The sequence below is a fragment of the Sus scrofa genome, chromosome 12 (genome assembly GCF_000003025.6).
Source record: "Sus scrofa isolate TJ Tabasco breed Duroc chromosome 12, Sscrofa11.1, whole genome shotgun sequence".
Taxonomy (NCBI): Eukaryota; Metazoa; Chordata; class Mammalia; order Artiodactyla; family Suidae; genus Sus; species Sus scrofa.
Window position 1 is genome coordinate 6,402,414 of NC_010454.4, and position 20,617 is coordinate 6,423,030.

The 20,617-nt window shown below is 60.8% G+C and overlaps 1 protein-coding gene across 3 annotated transcripts in view; it reads right to left on the reverse strand.

Annotated features, from left to right (window-relative positions):
* TMEM104 (transmembrane protein 104) overlaps nt 2,889-20,617 on the reverse strand; it is a 54,278-nt gene continuing 36,549 nt past the window's right edge. For 2 of the 3 annotated variants that reach the window (XM_003131226.4, XM_005668623.3), the window contains exons 9-10: nt 18,577-18,670; nt 2,889-5,505 (exon numbers count right to left, since the gene is read on the reverse strand). In XM_003131226.4, the coding sequence (XP_003131274.1) occupies nt 4,745-5,505; nt 18,577-18,670 (855 nt within the window). In that variant the 3' untranslated portion in view covers nt 2,889-4,744. The remainder of the gene's footprint in view (nt 5,506-18,576; nt 18,671-20,617) is intronic. The other variant, XM_005668622.3, reaches the window with a different exon arrangement.

The following is a 20,617-nucleotide window of genomic DNA, read 5'->3' on the forward strand; positions in this document are numbered from 1 at the left end:
TGTTTGGTTTGAGGGGTGAGAGCAGCTGAAATGGAGTGGGGGTAATTTCTAATACTCCTCCACTCCTGGCAGGCGAGCCTGACAACCCCAAGAATGGGTGGCTCTGGTCCATGACCATCAGTTTCAAGTTCTCTGCCTGGGGATTTTCAAGGATCCAGGATTTTCAACAGGTGGTGTGAGTCTAGGTGACAGCTAGAGGCCAGGGCCTTGGAAGGGAGCTTGAACTTGGTGGCAGCCACTGGTGATGAGAGGGTTAACCGTTTAACCATTGGCCACCAGCCCCTGGACCTGACCCATCCTGTCCCCCGCCCGGTCGGGGTCTGAGAGCAGCTCTGAGTGGGAAGGCTGCAGCAGGTGAGGCTGAGAGGAGTTGCATTTTGTCTTTTTAGGGCCACACCTGCAGCATATGGAGGTTTCCAGGCTAGGGGTCCAACTGGAGCTGGAGCCGCCAGCCTACACCAGAGCCACAGCAACGCCAGATCCGAGCCGCGTCTGCGACCTACCCCACAGCTCATGGCAACGCCAGATCCTTAACCCCCTGAGCGAGGGCAGGGATCGAACCTGTGTCCTCACGGATACTAGTCAGATTCGTTTCTACTGAGTCACGACAAGAACTCCGAGGCTGAGAGGAGCTCTGAGATCCAAGTTGCTCTCGGCTCACTGCCCAAGATCATTAATAACCGAGAACTGGAAAGATAATTAAAAAGCCCACGTGGAGCCAAGCCCGCTGCTGGCTGGCTCTGAGGAGGGGCTGGTCCTGCTCCTGGGGCCAGGCTCCTGGCCACCACGCTCCTTCTCGAGGAAGGTATTCTGGGGAGAAGCAAGCCCCGAGGGAGGCGGGGGCAGGAAGGACGCCTCCCGCAGGTTCAGAGCCACCCTGCCGCCTGCCCCTCTGCAGGGGACCAAGGAAGGGTCTCAGGTGCTCTGAAGGGGAAGGCAGCAGGCCTGGCAGGGGAGGTGGGGAGCCGACAGTGTGGCGGAGGGAAGCAAGGCCACAGATGTTCCATCATCATAAACGAGGGCGAGACCATGGAGCAAAGAGCCGGCTGAACCCAGACACCAGACACACAATTTCTTTCTTTTTTTTTTTTCTGTTGGTGGGACAGAGGGAGAGAAAGGCTTTGGTCACCAGTCTCAGCAGTAGAAATTCTGGCCACCTTACCTGGTTCCTTCCGGCTGCTGCTGTCGCTGTGTTTCTTCCTCTGTCTCTACCGAGCGGCTCACGGTCCATCCTGCCTTCTTCCCAGGGCCTGAGTGTGGGGAGGGGGCAGGCCTGATGTCCTCCGTCGGGATACCCGCTTTAGTCTTGGCTCCAGAACTCCCCAGCCTGGCCTGAGTCTGGCTCTTTGAAAAGGGACGGCTGTCTTCCAGTTTCCTGGGGGAATTGGGGAACCAGAAACGCCCCTCCCAAAGCCCTGAAGAATTCAAGTTCATCTCCTGCTTCTAAATGGTGGCCGGCTGGTGCTAACAAGGAGCAGCTGGACTCACTGGGAGGCTATGAAACCAATTAGGTGCCTGAGGACCCAAACCAGGAGTCTTCAATGAGTGCTGGTTTGTGGCTGTAAAGCGCAGTTATGGCTGGCACGGGGCAAGGGAGCTGGGCATCAGTACCAGTGAGTTTACTGAGCGCTTCTGTGCCAGGCTTAGCTAAGCTCAGTGCTGTAGTTCCCACACGGGTCAGTGATGCAGGTACTACCCTCCCCAGGTTACAAAGGACAGGAGGAGAGGGTGTGGGCTTTGCCGCCTACCAGGGGCAGGTCCGACTTCTCAGCCTGCCCCCTTGATCCTCAACTTACGCTGCCAAGGTCCACGCCCAAAGTGCCCAGCCCTGTGCCTGGCACACACAAGGTGCTCTATAGATGTCACGTCTCCCTTTCTCCAATGGACACCATGAGCCCAGCCCCCTGCAGCTCTGGATCCTGGCTGTGAGCCAGGCGTCAGCCCCGCTCAGGAATCTGGTCCCTAGACAGATGTGGTCTTGGCCTTTGCTGCCCAGGGTCAAGCAGCTCTGCTGGGCTCCTCCCCTCGGGCTGGTTCCCTATGAGGCGGGGGCAGCTCCTGCCCGTCCCTCACTCAGATTTTATCCTCTGCCTGTTGCTGAGGCTGCTCCTGGCCCTTATTTAGCGAGAACAGCTGTGTGGCTGAGGCCCTGGCGAGATTCCTACCTCCCCATCACTCGGCAGTGCCTCCCGGCCTGTCACCTGCCATCTGCCCCAACCAAAAGCCCATAGCCGCCTCTCTGGCCTCAGGTGGGGGAACAGCCAGGAGGTGCTGGCGTGAGGCTCCTGGGCTTGGGCAGGGAAGGAGACAGAGATGGTTGACTCCCACCTTGACCTGGCCTGCCCTCGGGGCCAGCCTGGGAGAGTGATGTCCAGTGGAAGCTGCTGAGTTTGTCTTCCTCCACAGGGAGACTGGTACCCGGGCCAGGCTGGGCCGGCATCCTCTTCTGGCCTCCCCACCACGGACCCCAGGGCCCATCTGTAGAATGGAAAACATGACCCAATATGCCCCCTGCCCCACGCTGATGAAAAAACTCACAGCCAAAGATGCTGGATGGTGAGCGAGACTCACCTAGGGCATGTCTAGCCCCTGAGGTCTTGGTACCGCCCAGGCTATCAGCAGGAGTGAGGAAGGCGACCCCATCTGACCTCTAGGACAGGCAGCAGGGGAACACCAAGGAGCCAAGGAACCCAGACTGGCAGGGGTGACGGCCTGGCTTTGCCATCACTGACGCCAACACCTCGGACCAATTCCTTCTAGGACTGTGGCTGCCCAGCTCGGAGGGGGAGGGGAGCGCAGCCATCCGACTCCACTGCTCCTGCTCGGTGGCTCCAGATTGCCACATAAATCAACCTGTGTTTATGATGCTAATAAATTTGTGTCCAAAATTTGGTTTGGAGCCTGAGGCGGCAGGATGATTTAATTTGCTTTGTCCTTAAGCAAGAGGGAATGTAATTGGAGAAGGGCGAGTACAGATGTTTTAATTGAGTTTTCAGCGAACATTCCGGCAGCTCCAGGGAGGGTCCGAACCACAGGGGGCGGGGCCGCCGGGGAGGTTTCCCGGCGCCGCCCACCCCGGGCAGGGCCTCCTGGGAAGAAGACGGCGGAGGGGGTAAGAGGCGTCGTTCTTTCACGAGGATGAACGGGAACAGTGCGCGGGGACAAGCGCTGAGCACTGAGGATGTGCGGCAACAGTGAGGAAGCAGATGGCAGCCAATTATGACGCGCGACTCTCACAGACTGGGGCTGCCGCCGCCCCCGGACTCCTGGAGCTCTTGCAAATCCCATGCATGCCCCCCGCGCCACCCTCCCTGGAGACCACCGTGGGCCCCAGGAGACCTGACGTCCTCCTTTGTTCAGAGTTCTAAGAGGGTGAGATGCAGGGGGACCGGGACAGAGGTTCCGCGGAGCGCTGAGCAAGGCACTGAAATCTAGAGTGAGGGGGAGGGCCGGAGACGCCACCCGGGACGCAGCTCCTGGCCCAGGTGCTCTGGGCTCCAGGACAGGTAGGATCAGGTCCAGGGTCACGGGCACACCGGGGAGGGTCAGGAGGCGCCCCCAGGTCCTGCCGCAGGAGAAGGCACATTGAGAGGTCATTAGTCACCTGTTTCCAAGGACAGCGGGCCCAGCAGGTGCGTGCATGGTTGTGAGGGGAGGGGCCACAGAGGAGGGATCCTGGCCCTCCTTCCACTGGGAAGGGCGGCCGGGGCCCCATGTCACCCAGCAGCACCCACGGGACACGGAGAGTGTGAGTGCCGAGCACCCAGAGCCCAGCTAGAGAGGGAGCCGCCACCTTTAGTGTTGGGGCAGGGACGTGGCGGGCCTGACCCCTAAGAGGGGGGGCCATCATGACCTACCTGCCCAGGGCACTTCTAAGCCCCGGGCGGCGGCTCCCTTCTAGTGGCCCTTTTCCGCTGTCCCCCTGCGCTGCAGGAGACCCCAGGATCCCAGTGGGGCAGTCGGGAGGGTAAAGGACCACTTTCAGGGATGGCAGACTCTGGGCTTTAAAGCCCGTGCATAGGCTGTTCCTGCCTGCCCACTGCTCTGGAGTCATCAGGGGCCCAAGACAGGAGCTGGCGCCCACAGCAGGGACCTCAAAGCTCTGGTCTGAGGACCCTGGTGCCAATTAGCACCTCCTGTCCTGGTCATCAGCTGGCCAGGCACTCCCCTGGGAGAGGCACTTGGCGCCTCCAGGGCTGGTGGGACAGGAGCCCTGTCGTCACCTGCAGGCCCAGTGGGGAGGAGAGGTAGGTTCTGGGGTTGCCCCAGTGGAGCCAATTTCCCAGACCTGGATGTGGGAGGAACTGGGAGAGCAGGACGGGGGTGGGATGGGGAGGACAGGTGTTTGGTATAAATAATGGCAGTGCCAGCACTGCGTCTCCACCACCCTGGGTGCTGGGGGTGGTGGGGCGCGGGAAGGCAGAGGGCTGGATTCCAATAACCAGTCCTGGAAGCTGGGAGCAGCTCCGTGCCCGGTGGTGGTGGGACTCGGCTGGCCAGCTGAGGGCAGCCCCAGGCAGGGGGACCTGGAGGAGGGTGACCCCGCTTGAGCAAGATGTCGTGCAGACTGTGGGAATCCTGGGTGGGGGGCAGCTCCCCAGCTGGAGGCCTGGAGGGGCCCCTCCAAGAGCCTGGGCCTTGGGTGTCCCGTGGATGCCTGGGAGGCCACTAGTTCTTGGCTGTGCCCACTGGGAGGGCAGGGTGGGGTCTGGTGACAAGTCTCGTCACCAGACTTGTCCTGCCATCAGAGCTTGGTCTCGCTGAGGACAATGTTGGCGGTGACAAAGAAGAAACAGGAGAAAGCCCAGAGCAGCACGAAGCCCACCCAGAAGGTGTGGCGGAAAGGGGACCGGTGCTTGTTGACGGTCCCGTAGCCGAAGGCCAGCTGGGTGTCCTTGCGGCAGAGGTACACGAGGAAGGCAGGGATGATGTACTGGATGCCCGTGCCCGCGTAGGCCCCCGTGATGCCCACCAGGGACTCCAGGTCGTGGGTGCAGAAGGCCACCAGCACGGGGGGCAGCAGGGTGATGGTGGGGAAAACCACGCGGTCCACCACCCAGGGGTACGTGCCCCCCTCGCGGTGGAAGAGTGTCTTCCAGTTGTTGCGGAGCGTCACGGCGATGATGGGGAAGTTGGTGCTGATGGTGAAGACGGGGAAGAGGCCCAGGAAGAAGCGCACGGCCGCCAGGCCCACGACGTCGCAGCGCGCGAAGTTGAGGGTGTACATGTCCAGGAGGCTGTCGCCGCGGAAGCAGAAGATGGCCGTGAAGGACAGGAGGCCGTAGAAGGCCAGGATCAGCACGTAGTCCAGGAAGACCAGGCGCGTGAGGTGGCGCTTGGAGGACACGGGGGTGACGAGGGACGGCAGAGAGTGCTGGCACATGAAGGAGTAGACGCACACCCCGAACAGGTTCCGGACCCCGGAGAGGTCGGCCAGCGGCGGGTGTCCCTCCCCGCGCCCCTGCCCGATGCGGACCAGGGCCAGCACTATCATGATGGCGAAGGCTGGAAGAGACGACAGGACTCGGCTGCTGGGGAGGCCCCGGGTCTGGGGGTGCCTGCCCAGGGGCCGAGGGGCAGAGGGACCGGAGCCCCGTGAGAAAAAAACCCTTACATTCAGGGTGGGGCCCTGGGGCTGCTGATCCCGGGGACACCGCGGCGCCCCCCAGCGGCAGGAAAGGGAAGGTGTCTCGGGGGTGAGCGCGGCACCGGGCGGTCACTGGGGTGGCAGCCCCCCCTTGTGACTTCTCAGCGGAGCCAGGCTCCTGGGCGGCCGCTGCCGCCCCCTAAGCCGCCCCAGGGGTCCTCCCCCAGCCCCCTGGCAGGGAGCAGGCCTGGGCCAGGGCTCCGGTCACCCCCCCCCTCCTCTGGTTTAAAGAATGTGTGCGGAGGAGCGAGGGTGGGGGGAGTGGAGGGGTAAAGGGCCCAGAGCATTTGGGAGGAGGGGTCCTCCCGGGCCAGGGCTCAGGGCAGGCAGGTTCCCGTGGTCACTGGAGGGAAGGAACGGCTCCAAAGACCAAAGCTGCGGGGAGCTGGGTCTTCTGGGCTGCTGGCGCCAAGGCTGGGGCTGAACGGCTTGTGCCTCTGTTCTCCTGGGCCTGGTGGCACCCTAGGGACAGGTGTCTCCTAGGGGACAGCCACTCTGACCCGGGTGTGCTGTGGAAGTGGAAGGGACCTGTGACTCTACCTGTTCAGAGCAAACAGCTCCAGGCTGGCTGCGCCTCTTACGATGGCCCTCCCGCGGGTCTCACCCCCTGAGCCGGGCTCGCCAGCTGGGCTGCAGAAGGCAAGCAGCCTTCCAGACCCAGCAGAGACTGTCTCTGAGTCCCTGACTTCTCGCACCTGTCACCCACATGTCCCAGAACTGCCACCGTTAGCCACTCAGCACACTCAGGGACCACTGGGTCCCTGCCTCCAGTCTTGGCGTCCACAAGCTGCTGTTGTCTCAGCCCCTCCCGCCCGGGCCCCCGTGGCTCAGGTGAAGCCCATGATGATGACACCTGACACTTCCTGGGGAGTGACACAGGTGAGCGTGAAGGAACCACCCAGCTCCTGCCTGCCGGCCCATCAGGGGCTCAGGGTTCTGCCCGCAGGGGAGGCTGGGGGGTCCCCTTCAGCCACGTCACATCCCCCAGCTCCTTGGAAGGAAGAGGCCTTTCTCCTGGGGACTCACGGGAAGCCAGCCAAGGGACACTTGTGGTAGGATGGACAAAGATGTCCTCCGTTGCTTTTAGTCAGAGCTGCCCACATGGCTGGGCGGGGGAGGGGAAGGAGGAGGGGAGCCGGGAAATAGGCCTGTGAAAACTGCCAGAAAAGACGAGGATTTGTTGCTGATGCTCTCAGTCCGCTCCTGTCCCTGCCGAGGGCCCCACAGCCGCTGCAGGGACATCACACATCCTGCCAGGTCTGGTCAGTCACCGGGAAAGAGGTGGCCCAGTTCCTCCCTCGAGGTCTTGGCCCAGGAGCTGCCTCTGGCTGAAACCTCTGGGGTTGGGACTGGACACCACACAGGGCCTCCCTGTTCCCTTGGGGTGGCTCCCGGCTCCGGCAGTCTGGCTCCTCGAATTTCTTGGGGTGGGTGCAGGAAGGGCGTGTGGGCCAGAGATCTGTGTGGGTGAACTGCACTCAGGAAGTGTGTTGGGGCAGGATGTGAGCGGGGAACCCAGGGGAAGGGCTGGATGAGGTGGAGGTGGATGCCCTGTGCCAGCCAGGGCGTCTGTCCTGGGCCAGAAGGGGTTACGAAGCAGAGCTGAGCAGGTGGGGTGACTGCAGCTGCCTGGGGCCGCCTGGTGATTAGCTGATCAAGAGGCTGCAGCTGACAGTTCTGCCAACAGAGGTAGGCCACCAGGGTCAGGGCAAAGGGGGCAGCTGCTGTAAGGCAGAAACTCAGTCCTGCCGTGCCACCTGCTGTGCCACTGCCAAAGTGTCACCTGGCAACCTGGTGCTATTCCTGGCCCAGGCCAAGGTGGCTGGGACTGGGAAAGAGGCACGTGGTGACATCCCCGAGCTGTCTGCTGCTCGCCTCCGCATCACTGCTCCTCCAGCTGGGATGCTGGCTGGTGCTTCTCGGCTTACTTCCCTTCTCACCCCCAAACCTTCAGGAGCTTGTAAGAAACCAGGCAGTAACTGGTTGCTGACTTGAAGGCGAGCTGTCTGGACAGCCCTGACTGGTAGCTTTGCTTACTGAAGTTTTTTTTTTTTGTCTTTTTAGGGCTGCACCCGTGGCTTATGGAGGTTCCCAGGCTAGGGGTAGAATCAGAGTTGTAGTTGCTGGCCTGCATCACAGCCACAGCAACTCGGGATCCGAGCTGCGTCTGTGACCTACACCACAGCTCGTGGCGACGCTGATCCTTTAACCCACTGAGTGAGGCCAGGGATCGAACCTGCGTCCTCATGGATACTAATCGCATTCTTAACTCGCTGAGCCACGAAAGGAACTCCTGCCTACTGCAAACAACCAATTTATGAAGGTTTCTAAATAACGGTGACTTTTTTTTTTTTTAAAGAGCAAGCACGTGCACATCCCCCACCCCCGTGAAAGAATACCTACTAATAGGGGTCCCCCAGAGTTTTGGGAGCTGCATCTTTACACCCATGATGATGTGGGACATTTTCCAGAACTTTTAGGATGGCCTATAAAGCCATGGCTTGGGCTGATAGGCAAATGTATCTCACGACCTTCTAGCTATCATTAATTTGACCTCACAATGCTGTCACCCAGATTAGTTACCATCTCGTTCGCTTACTCAAATAAATCTATTTTCAAAAACAATAGGACTGTCTGCAAAAACCAGATCTAGTCTCAAGGGCTGGATGTTTGCTCCTGTCTAGGAATTAAGATGTCAGAGGCTCTCGGGAGATGCTTCCAGAAGGGTTAGAAAATGACTGCGTGATGGGGGTGCGGTAAGCGCTGGCTGATAACTTCTAACCTCGGGAAAAAGTGGGCAAGTGTGAGGGGCAGGGCGACGCTCTCCAGAGTGGAGAGAGCAGGGGAAGTGTACCAGCCTGGTCCCCGAGTTGGCAGGTGCAAAAGAAGCCAGTGATACCTAAACGCTGTGATGGCAGGACAGCGAGAAGGGGAGGAAGGAAGCGCGAGGGCCAGGCTTGGGTGGCTCTGGCCTTGGGGTGGGGAGGCGGTCCTGGCATTAGAGGCGAGAGGGCTAACTCCCCCGATGCCGCCCTGCTGTGCCCTGTGGACCACACTCCTTTGCTCCTGGCCCTTCCCCTTCCCCAGCTGCCAGAGAAACAGTTCAACAGCCATCTCCTAGATTGATCGTCCCGTCCCTGGGAGATAGCTGCTCCAAAACTCATTAGGTCTGGTCATAAATCAAGATGAAATGAGGATGACAGGTTGTGAGCGACAGACACGGCCAGGAAGCGTGGCGGAGAGCAGCGCTCTGAGTGCACACGGCTTGCCCAGGGCCGGGGCACCGCCACTGACGGCTCCAGCCGCCTGGTCGAGACCGTGAGGGAGGTGGGGATGGGTGCAGAGGGGACAGGGCGGGCAGGCTGGGAGTCCTCGCGGGCCTGCCCAGAGAGCGGACGTGGTGCACGGGGCTCACTGCCCACGTCCGCCTGCATTCCGCACTGGGAGTCATGCTCCAAGGGGTGAAGAGATGCAGTGAGTTGCTGGGAAGGATGCTGGGGTGGGGTGGAGGTGAGGGCCTGACACATGTCACACGAGGCGTGGCTGTTGGCCTTGGAAGGTGCAGCTGCGAGGTGATGAGAGGTCAGGAGACTTCTCTTTTAATATCTGCAATAACAGCCCATGGAAAAACCACCGCACTTGTTCTCACGTGCACCCTGTGTTTTGTGTGCGCTGGGTTTTGCGCACTCATTCATTCAACAAAGATGCACCGAGGGCCCCCACTGTGCCAGCACTATGCTGGGCACCTGGGGATGTGCCCTGAGCCGGCAGTTCCGGTCCTGGTCTTTCTGGAGCGTGCAGGCCAGGGGGCCCACTGTCTGGAACAAATTACAAAAGGAGGAGCTGGTGCAGAGCCCCGTGAACTCTGGCTACTCGGGGGTAGATCGCGCGCGTGCTCAATGAACTGCTCCACCCTGAGCAGCAGCCCACTCCCCACCTTCCCCACAGTGACCACAGGAGGGAGGGAGGAGGGAGACAGGAGTGGAGGCGAGTCCAAATCTCCGTACAAACCCTGAGCCCTGAGCGCACAGCTTGGAGGGGGTATCTCCGCCTTTCCTTTCCGAGGAGTCAGGTTAAAAGTAACATTTACACCAGCAATGGCCCGACCATCTGAGGGCAGGTCCCTCCAGCAGAGTCACGTCCAAGGGACAGCATCAGGTCAGTGGGTTCATGGCAACACTAGCTTTCTGTCCCGGGGATGTCGGCTGCCTCAAGGATGGCGGTCAAGGTTCATATTTTATGTCAAATGCGTTCTTACGACATTTAACATGTCATCAAAGAGGTTCCGAAGGGGTCAGAAGAGAAACGCCACTGTCCATGGATGCCTCCTGCTCTTCTCTCTCTCTCTCTCTTTTTTTTTTTTTTGCTGTGCCTGCAGCATAAGGAAGTTCCCGGGCCGGGGATTGAACCCACACCACAGCACCGACCTAAGCCACAGTGACAACGCTGGGTCCTTAACCTCAAGGCTACCAGGGAACTCCCCCCTTCTCTTGTGAGCAAGAGCCAGATGACAAGCCCCAGGTGGAAGCTGTCTCATGTCAATCACGCTGCCTGTCTGTCTGACCCCCCAGCCCCTCTCCTGTGCAAAGAGTATGGCTGGTGGGCTGACACCCTCAGAACTCCTGCCAAAGGGGGCCCAGATTTCCAAGAACGAGAGTGAAAAAACAAATGACCTCAAATCTGCACTGCTCAGCCTCTGCCAGGTCCCCCCTTCTCTCTCTTGGACCCTTCACCCTGGGGCCTTCGCCGGATGAAGCTGGAAACTGGCTCAGACCTCATAGGAGTTGGCTTGCTCTTGGGCGGGGGTGTGCGGAGCACAGGAATATGAGAAGCCATGACTAAGTGCCAAGGGTAAAGCTGACAGATCCCTCCCAGCGGTGCCAAGGGGCCCATGGCCCCCTGCCCTCGCCACAGCAGGCCTGGCCTGGGCTGGCCAGCCTCCTGGAGAGCTGCCACCTCAGCTTGCTGGGCTCTGGACCTGGCCTCAGGTGCCACCCCCAAACACCTTGCTGTGCTCAGAGCCCTGTGTGTGGCTCTGGCTCTGACATTGCGGGGTGGAGGCCATCCGTCAAGGGCTGTCAGGAGGATGGTGCCCTCTTCTCCAAGCAGGGATCAACGTGCCAGGGCTGAGGATAACAAACGGCCGTGGGGCGGCCATCCCAGGCGGGGAGGTGGATCCCGGGGGAGGGGGAGGGTCTGGCCTCAGCTGCCTCCTTCACCAGCGCGCTGCCCTTGGGGTGCCTGGCCCGGCTGTGTCTCTCCTTAGGCTGGGCCTTCACAGCTTGGCCGGGGCCTCCCGAGATTCAGGGGGGCTGGGAGGGACTGAGTGGTAACCCCAGCCTGAGCTGAGAACCCTGAATGCCAGGCAGTTCCTTGGCCCTCAAAGCAGGAGCAGGTGGCTGGGCCATCGTTCCCGAAGGGAGAGGACGACTGAGAACAGGGACCCGCCGGCCAGGGTGCGAGTGAAAGCCCATCGCAGGAAGCTCCAACCACCTGCAAAGAGCGGGAAGCGGGGGGCGGCGGGGGGGCGCTGCTGCTTTCATTCTAAACAAGCTTAAGTTCTCAAGTTACTCTGGGTTCACCTCCTGGTTCTGCCCCTGGACTGTGGAATCCCAGGGCAGTTGCTCCAGAAGCATCTTGGCCTCAGGTCAGATTTCATGTCAAGCCAGTGAGACATTCGGTGAGAGCTGGCCTTGCCTGCAGTCACTCACAAAAAATGTCCCCTGGCTTTCCACTGGAGGGAGGGAATTTAAAACCAATCTGACTACTTCGCATACTGGGTCAGTCTCTGTGGCTTCTGGAGGATTCGGGCTCTGCACTCATCATTATTGCCACCACCACCACCATCCCAGAAGCAGAAGAGAACTTCCGGGACCAAGGGTCTCCGCTAGAAGGTCTCAGGGCAGGGCACCCCCCGCAGCACACTTCCCAGTGGGTTAGGAGGAGCTGGTTGCTGATAAAGGGCAAGATGTGAGTCTCTGAAGCAATCTGAGTCTTTTTTTGGGGGGGGTCTTTTTGGGGCCACACTAGTGGCACATGGAAGTTCCCAGGCTAGGGGTCAAATTGGAGCTGCAGCTGCCGGCCTACACCACAGCCACAGCCAGTAACACGGGATCTGAGCCACGTCTGCTACCTACACCACAGCTCATAGCAACGCCGGATCCCAAACCCACTGATCGAAGCCAGGGATCGAACTCGCATCCTCATGGATCCTAGTCTGATTTGTTTCCACTGCACCACGATGGGAACACGGCAATCGAGTCTTACGTATGAAATCAAGGGTCTGGCCTTTTCATCCTTCAGCTTCCCACACACTCTAGGCCTGGCAAGTGGCACCTGGGAGGGCAGGCTGCAGTCCTTCATGCTTAAGCTGTCAGAGCCAGCTCAGTTTCTAACTGCTGGCAAAGCGCAGCCAAGGAGTCTCTGGCTGCTGGCGGACCGATCTCCTTCCCAGAGCCTGGAAACAACACTTCTGCACGGTCACTCGGAAGGCTGCTCAGGCTCGCTCCTTGCTACGACTGAACTGTCGCCCCCTCTGACGCACAGGTTGAAGCCCTAACCCCCAATGTGACTGTATTTGGGGACAAGGTCTTTAAAGAGGTACTACAGACTAAATGAAGCCATAAGGGTGGACCCTAATCTGATGGGACAGGTGATTGATTGATTGATTTTTTGGTCTTTTTAGGGCCACAGGTACGGTGTATGGAAGTTCCCAGGGTAGGGGTTGAATCGGAGCTACAGGTGGTGGTCTACACCACAGCCACAGCAACGTGGGATCTGAGCTGTGTTTGTGACCTACACCACAGCTCACGGCAACCCCGAATCCTTAAGCCCCTGATCGAGGCCAGGGATTGAACCTGCATCCTCTTGGATACTAGTCGGGTTCATTTCTGCTGTGCCACAAGGGAACTCCCTGGGCCAGGCGATCTTATGAGAAGCACGGCAGCACACTCTCTCTCTGCACACACAGAGGCAAAGCCGTGTGAGGACACGGTGAGGAGGGATCATTGACAAGCTGAGGAGAGGCCTCCCCAGAACCCTCACAGCACTGTGGTCTTGGGCTTTGAGCCTCCAGAACTGAGCAAAGAAATTTCTGCTGTTTAACCCACCAGCCCGTGGTCTTATTACAGGAGCCTGAGCCAAGACAGCTGGTGAGCAGTGGCTGGATGCAGAGAAACCAGGAAGGTGAGAAAGAGGAGAGGCGGTACTAGGACAAGGACTGGGTTGCCCTGGTCTGAAGGTCAACGCCAGAGCTCCAGGGTTGCCCTGCGCCACATTAGCTCTGCCAACAGCTGTGGCCGCCTGACCTGGCTGCGTGGCTGGCATTTGCCCTGGCTCGTGTGAGGCCCAACCCAGTTCTGTGCAGAGGGACGCTGGGAACCATCGTCCATCAGCCACCTTGCCCGCCTGGGCCTCGTCCTCCCTTCCCTTGCCCGGGTCCGGCCAGCGGCCTGCCCACCTCCTGGCGGAGCAGGAGTCCCGATGGCTGGGTCAGCACGCCTGTCGGCCACATGCAGAGCAGAGGTGCTTACAACAAAGGCCACCCAGAGGGAAGGCACAGTGGGGAGAGTCACGGCCTTTGCTCGAGGCCAAGCAGAGCTCTCAGGCCAGTCTGGCAGCTGATGAAAGGGGTCATTTGGTGACAGGTGGCTGGGCCTTCTGCAAACTTTAATTAACCGTCCATGCTACCCTAAGAGCCTTAAGACAGAACCCTGGGGTTTCTCTCCTTTCCTCTGACCTCCGTGTCTGCAGAGAACTTTTAGAGAGCCAAGAATAAAATTAAGACCAAGAGGAAACACACATAAAAAGGTTTTCCTGATTCCCCGCGCTGGCTGCGTAACGGGCAAAGCTGGACACTTAGGGGCCCAGGAGAGCCCTGGACAGTGGCCCAGAGAGAGGGCAGGGCCGCAGCAAAGGCTCGGGAGCACAGGGCTGCCAGCGGCAGGGCACAGGCCGAGGCTGGGGCTGGGGTCCTTCCTGGTCCTTCCAGAAGCACCAGTTGAGTGAGGGGGGACAGCAGCGAGTGGCTGTAAAGGAATTCAAACACCAAGCTGGCATGTTGAGCAACAGGATGCGGGCAACAGATGGCCCAGACGTAGAAGACCCCAGGCTGCTGGTGGTGACAGATCAGAGCGGGCCCACGTGGAGACACTGGGCTGAGAACAGTCAGGGATCTGCGGGGGCGTCGGCCACGTGGCCACACACGATTCCAGGGACAGGTAAAACCAGAGCCCTTTTGTTCCCAGGTGGATGGTCTCCTCCTGGGGACCTTCTGCCACGTGGGCTGCCACCCCCGGGTCCCACCTCTCCCTGCTGGCTCGGCCTGGAAGACAAATCTGGGGCACCCGCCAGGGGGAGGTGGGGAGAGCGGGGCTGAGAAACTTCACGAGGCAGGAGGCAGGCTCGAGTTCATCCGCAGACGGTTGGGGTGGATGGCGCCTGACCCACTTTGAGGGGAGCACAGAGACTGCTCTGAATACACAATCGGGGGGAGGCAGCCCTGTGGGTCCCGACAGCCCAGACCTACAGTCCAGACCGAGGGCTGCCGCGCCGGAGCTGCCTGTATTAGGAAGAGTTGGATTTGAAAGAACCCCAACTGGGGCGCCCGGAGCCGGGCCAGCTGTCCCCAGGCAGAAGGGGTCTGCTGGGGGCGTGAGTGATGGGGGTGATGCTGCCGCCTTCCAGCCTGACAGCTCCATGGGGGGGGCCCAGGTGGGTCAGGGCTCAGGCTCTGGAAGCCGCAGCTGCTGGGCCTGGGGACATGAAGGATGGCACCGTTGTTGCTGTGTCCCTAGTGGACAGACAGCTGACAGTGAGAGCCGGGAGCTAGGAGGAGGCAGCCTGGCCTCTGTGAGGTGGGCCTGAGTTTCATTTCCCTTGGGCTCAAGCTTCCTTGAAGTGGTGGCGGTGGAGGCCGGGGGGGGTGCAGGGAGGGGGGCAGCCCTCCAAGATCTCACCAGGGCGCCCCCAGCGACACAGATCTTTCTGGAGGCAGCGTGGACCATGTCCCTGATCTGCTGGCCAGCCCCAAGGGAGGTTCATTCTGAGGGTGCTCCCGGGACATGGCGATGGCCGGGGGAGGTGACGATGGCGGGGCTGTGTGTGGGGCTGACATCTGAATGCTGGGCTGACAGCACTTCCGACGTGGTCCCACTTTATCCTCTGGCCTCTGTTACTGCCCGACAGGGAGCCTGGCCCATCATGCGCACAGGCAGCGGACACTGATCGACCTGCAGGTGTGGTCCCTGGGGTCGGAGCCATGTGCTCAGAGGCCTAGCCCAGGCCCGCCCTGGCGCACACGAAATCAGGGGCATTTGCCAACCGGGTCTCCCAGACGGAGCATCCTGATCCCCCAGAACTTATCTGAGCAGCAAGAGAAACGAAGCAGCACTGGCACTTGGCAGACACGTTTGGACGTTTTCCTGGACAAGTGGCTACCTGCAAAGGCCCCCAACCCTTAAGTCCTATCCCGCAGCATGAGGGGCTTCTGGCCGGAAGGCTCGGTGAAAGCCCTGGAGGAAGCGGCCTAGAGGCGTCTCAGCTCGGCTGGAGCCCGGGGGCCCTGCTCGAGGCGGGGTTCCTGTGGGCCGCCCCGGCCCCATTTCAACAGATGGCAGAACAAATTCCTAATTAAGCACAAGAAAGTTTCCGGCTCAGCACATTTATTTATGATTTTCCGGTCCCTTTGGTGCTCATTCTTCCCTTTTGTCTTCCTAGAACCCAAGCCAGCTTCCTGCCACCCTGAGCCCCCCGCCCGGCTCTCTTGGACAGTCTGGGCCCTAATCTGGGCGGTGGGAAGAGGCCGGCTGAGCGAGAGGGAGGGGTCAGGCCGCACAGCTGCTGCTCACAGCAAAGTGGCAGGGAGCTCATTACAGACCGACAACTTGGAGCGGACTTGGGAGGACAAATGGGGGCCTGGTGCTCACTGCCTTTGGAGAAGTTCTAGAAAGATCACCTGGGGTCTGCGTGGGACAGAGAAGAGTCCCCCCTGGGATGCCCCCTGGGCGGGGCAGCCTCTCGTGGTGCCGGGAGGCTCCCCGACTCCCCCATCTCCGCTCCCTGTCCCTCTTCCTGATGTCACCCCGCTGCCTGGGGTCAGGACCAGGGAAACGCTTTCCATCAGATCTACGAAGGGAAAAACGCCGGGGCCACTTCAATCCCCCTGCTGGGAATTGAACCCCAGGCTCGACTACATGTTAGAGAGTTTATTTCACTGGTGACTTGTCTTTCGCTTGAGAGGCCCGGTGTCAGAGAGGGGTTCACTCTTCCAGCCCAGAGGCCCGAGTGTCTTGTGGACAAAAACACGGCCTGTGCTGCCACCCACAGCCGTGCCCAGGGAGGAGGTTTGAGGAGAGGTTACTGCCGTTTGATTATGTCTCAGAGCAGAGGGAGGACACAGGTAGGGGACATGCAGGGACAGCGGTGTCACCACCGAACACGGTGTGCCGCGTGGATGACCTTCACAGGCTGGCCTCACCTTGTGCCTTCTCTCAAGGCCATGGCCACCCTCGCTCTGCCGCACTGCAAGGGGCTGCCTCTGAGGGCCCGGGAACCACAGGGTGGGAGACCGGGGGAGGCCCTTGCAGTCCCCTCCTGGGGGGAAGGTGTGTGGGGGGGTCTGGCTGGGAGAAGCAGGGACAGAATGGGGTTGCTGGGGCTGGGCGGCTGGCACCGAGGGACAGAGCCGCCGATTTTCTAAAGCAGCTGAGCTGCCGGTTCCACTCCGTGAGCCTGGGCTCTGGAGGAGGAGGAGGACTCCAGGAGCAGAAGGGGAGGGGCAGGGGCTGCTCAGTGTCTGGGGACCCGGCGGGGCCCTGCCTGTGACAGGAGCTCAGAGCTGCCGCCTCTGAAGGTGGCAGCTGGGTCTGCCCCGAGCCTGGGGGCGCCTGGTGTCCTGTGCTGTGTGCCGACAGCCGCTGCCTCACCCTCTTTCAATCTTCTCCCCTTTAGCAAAGGCATCGCTGGCCAGACAGAGAAGACTCGAGGTCATGTAAACGGCCGGGTGCCACCGAAGCCTTTAACTGTCATTATCCGGGCGCCTGTTCCTCGCGGGCTGAAGGGGAAGCCAGCGGGGGCGTCCACGTCTCCCCACCCTGCTCCTGCCCTCCTGGCGACGGCAAGGGACCGGAACCGGCGCTGAAGGAGCCCCCTCCACCACTGATGCAGCAGGTCAAGGACAGCCAATCCCGAGCCGGGCAGGGGCCAGACCTTTGGGACCCAATTTCAGGGAGCAGAGGGGCTGGGGGCACAGAGTTTGCCCAGGGAAGCAAGGAGGGGGAACGGCGTCCTCCAAATTCTGCACAGAAAACCTTCCTTTCTGAAGGTCACTAGGGCTTTAAAGGCATCCTAAACAGGCGGACAGGGAGAAGACTGATGGCCAGCAATTCGGGTCTCAGTTTTTGGACACAATCCCTCCTGGCCCCCAAGCAGGCTCCCTTCTTACCCTGGGGCTAGCGCGAGCCTCAGCTCTAAGTAACGGGTTTGCATTTCTTCCCCAGGTGGTCGTGTGAGTTTAACCCCGAGCTTCAGGGCTCTGGAGCCTGCGAATGACATTTGGGAAAAGCACCACAGGGGCTCCCCCGGCTCCCTGGTCTCGTCTGGATGGTGAAGGGCAGGCTCACTGAGCTGCAGGGGCCTCAAAGCTCACACCCCAGACAGCTCGGTCCTGCTCCCGTTTCCTTGCAGGAAGGACCAAGAGTGGGAAGAAGTCACAGGCTAGTGAGTCTGGCTCAAGACAAGGCCCTCGCCAACGTCCCCTCGGGGCGGAGCAGCAGCTGCCTGTCACAGGCTCCTGGGCTGCAACCCGCCCCATCCTCCAGGAGCTGCAGTGCCTGCTCCTGCAGGGGAGAGGGTTGGCCCGGGTGACCCGGCACTTTCTAAGCAGAGACGCACCAGGACTCCTGGGACGCAGTGGCTCCTTACGCTAGGATTTTGGAATCCTGGGGTGAGGGGATCCAGGGGACCGAAGGTGCCAGAACTGCCAGAGATCCGTCTGGCTCAGAAACCGTCCTGAGCTTGTTATGATCCAGTGCCAAGTGCTGGCACCGGAAGGGGAGTGACGTGCACCCAGGGTCCTGATCAGGGAGATGCAGCGGCAATGGGAGGAGGGGACGAGGGTCAGGGAGGAGGCCTCCAGCCTCGGGTTCTCGGGGACCTGTGTGCTGACAGGCAGGTGGGGCCCCGGAGGTTGGGCAGACCCCCTCTGCGAGGCCTGTCAACAGGACAGAAAGGGCATCTTTGCTTTTAGACCAAAACAAGTGTGCAACTGACCCCAGAGCAGCTGCTGGTGGAGGCGGCAGCGACTGTACACCCTCTGGTCATGGGTCCAGGGAGGGGTCAGCAGCCCGGGTCTCTGGGGTGGTGGTGGTGGGGCAGGATGGGGTCGGAAGTGAACAAGCCACTGACCGCAAACCTGATATGAGGAGACCCCCAAGCTCCCCTGAGGACAGTGGTGCTCTGGCTCAGCAGGGCGTCAGACACATAGAAGCTGCTATAGACGGGGGTCTTCTCACGCCCAGGTGGCTGGGGACGCAGAGGGGGCAGCCACGGCCTGAGGGGTTTTCTGGTTGTGTGGCATGGCGCACCCATGAGAATGAGGAGCAAGTTGCTGTCCTGCCCTGAGGGGCCAAGCCCGAGCCAGGCCTCCTGGAGCCCGGCGCCCCACCACCAGCTTGTGAGCTGGTGGGGACCCAGCAGAACCGGGGTCAGAGGTCTCGGGCTGAGTCCCGCATCGGCCCCCATTAAGGTTTGATTTATCTTATTCGGTGCTAAATTTCCGCACCCGTAAAAAGACCCAGAGCCCTGCCTCCCCGGTGCCTCAGGGGTCCACGGGAGCCCTCGGGGTGTTCGGGCCTGGCTGTGAGCCCACGTGGGCGGCTCAGGAAGGACTGAGGACCCGGCCGGGGAGGAGGGCAGACTCTCAGACTCACCGATCCACCTCATCAGTGACGTCAGGATCTGCAGGTACTTGGTCTTCTGGACGTCGAAGAAGGTGAAGGGTCCCAGGAGCAGAGTGAAGACAGCCTGGGTGATGGAAATGAGAGTGAGGGGCGCAGAGTCCCAGCTGCAGGTGGCACACTGCACGCGCGTGTGTGTGTGCGTGCGTGTGTGCACGCGCACTCGCAGGGCACACTATGTGTGTGGGGGCACGCCATGAGTGTGTTGTGTGTATGTGTGTGTGCAGGTGCGTGTGGAGGGCGGAAGGCACACTGTTCACACAGCTGCCACCCACGGCCAGGGCAGGTCCTAACCCAGATGTGCTCCCTGGGGTCAGAAAGCATCACCGGGTGGGCGAGTCCCCAGGGCCTGGGGTGGAAATTCAAGCCCAGAGCCGTGCTTCTCTCCTACTTCCTGTCCTGGGACCACCTTCCCGGCAGATCCGGGTGACACAGCCCCTCCTGCTTCCCTTTTCAGCAAGAAGCCCTGACTGGGGGTGGGCGCCAGTGAGGGGGCGGAAGACGAGCGCCAGCAAACCCCAGGCGCATCCTGGGCCCTCACGGTTTACGGGGAGAAAGGACACAGGGACGATGCGGAGGCAAGGGCCTGATGACACAGCCCCGCAGAGAGGACACCGTCCTGAAGGGCCCGGAGGATGGGAGTAATCAGGCCAGCGTTAATCAGCAAGGCGTGGGGCTGCGGGGACGGGGAGAAGCCTGGAGAACCAGAGCCAGCGGCTTCCAGGGTGAAACCCGCAGAGAAACATCCCAGCTGGAGGAGAGCAGGGCCCGCACCCAGGGGGGGAGCAGACAGGCGTGGGGGGTGGGAGCCCGGCCAGGGGAGTGGGGCTGCGGGCGCCGGCGCCCCCGCAGCTCTTCCTCTCTGGGGCAAGAAAGGGGACCCAAGCCCTGCCTTAGAGAAGCGGCCTGTGGGAAACGTGTGCAGGAAGTGGAGGGTGATGGCACTGCGGCGGTGCAGCCACCGGCTGCTCGGGGAGCAGAGGGGTTAAGAGCTGCAGGCTGGTGTTACCAGGATGGTACCACTTCCAGTCTGCTCAGAAGCAGTGGAGGCAGCAGACCTTATTAACCTTTACACTGTGCCATTTTGTCACGTTCACGCTCATGACACTCAGCAGAGATGCGGCAGCCGGCTGGAAGCCCGAGGGTGGGGAGCGGGGCCCGCTTTGGGGAGTCTGGCCCTGTGAGCCGGGTGAACACATCCCAGCTGCTCAGCCTGGTGTCCCTCCCCTCCCCACCCTGCAAGGAGGGCAGGATGTGGGAGAGGCTGTGACCTCTTATTCAAGTCCATTATCACTGTGAGAATGAATGACAGGAAGGACTAAAGTGCCCCTTAAGGAAAGGCTCTAATTAGCTGGGGAGGGTGAGGCCCCCTGGCAGTCACCAGGGCTGGGAGACTTCTGAGCTTTCTCCTGGGCGCCTGCAAACAGCCTGCTTCTGCTCTTGCAGAAGCCGTTTCCAGTTTCCATCAGGCGGCGGGGTGGGGGGCAGAGGAAAGGGGCCCCCCGGCCGGCCCTTGCCGTCCCCCTGCAGCCCGGGGACACGGTGAGGTGTGGATCACCAGCTCTTGGCTGGGCGAGTCTGTCTGTATGCGGCACCACCAGCAAGTCCTTTAGGAAAATTACGCCTTCAGGGAAGCTTTCCACTGATGAATCTCTCTTTTGAAGGCTGGGAGAGGGACTTGTCACATGAAAGAGAAAGACGTGCAGAGCTGCTTGCCACAAATGCTCCCCAACAACTCTGGCCTGCTCACGACTGGACCATGGGGCACCTAGGCCAGGTCTTGGGGTGTTTCACCTCTGACCTCTGACGCCTCCTGCTGAAAACGCAGGGCTCCAGCTGTGGGTGCTGGACGTTTTCTTGGGGGCGGCTTAAGTGGGAGTGGTGGTCAGAACTCATCTTGGAAGCCTAGAGACTGGGTTTTAGAAGGTTCCAATGTGGAGAAACAATGGGATGGCAGAACCAGCCCCAAAGGCAGGTGGGGACCTCTGCGGGCTGCACAGGGCCTGCACGCGCT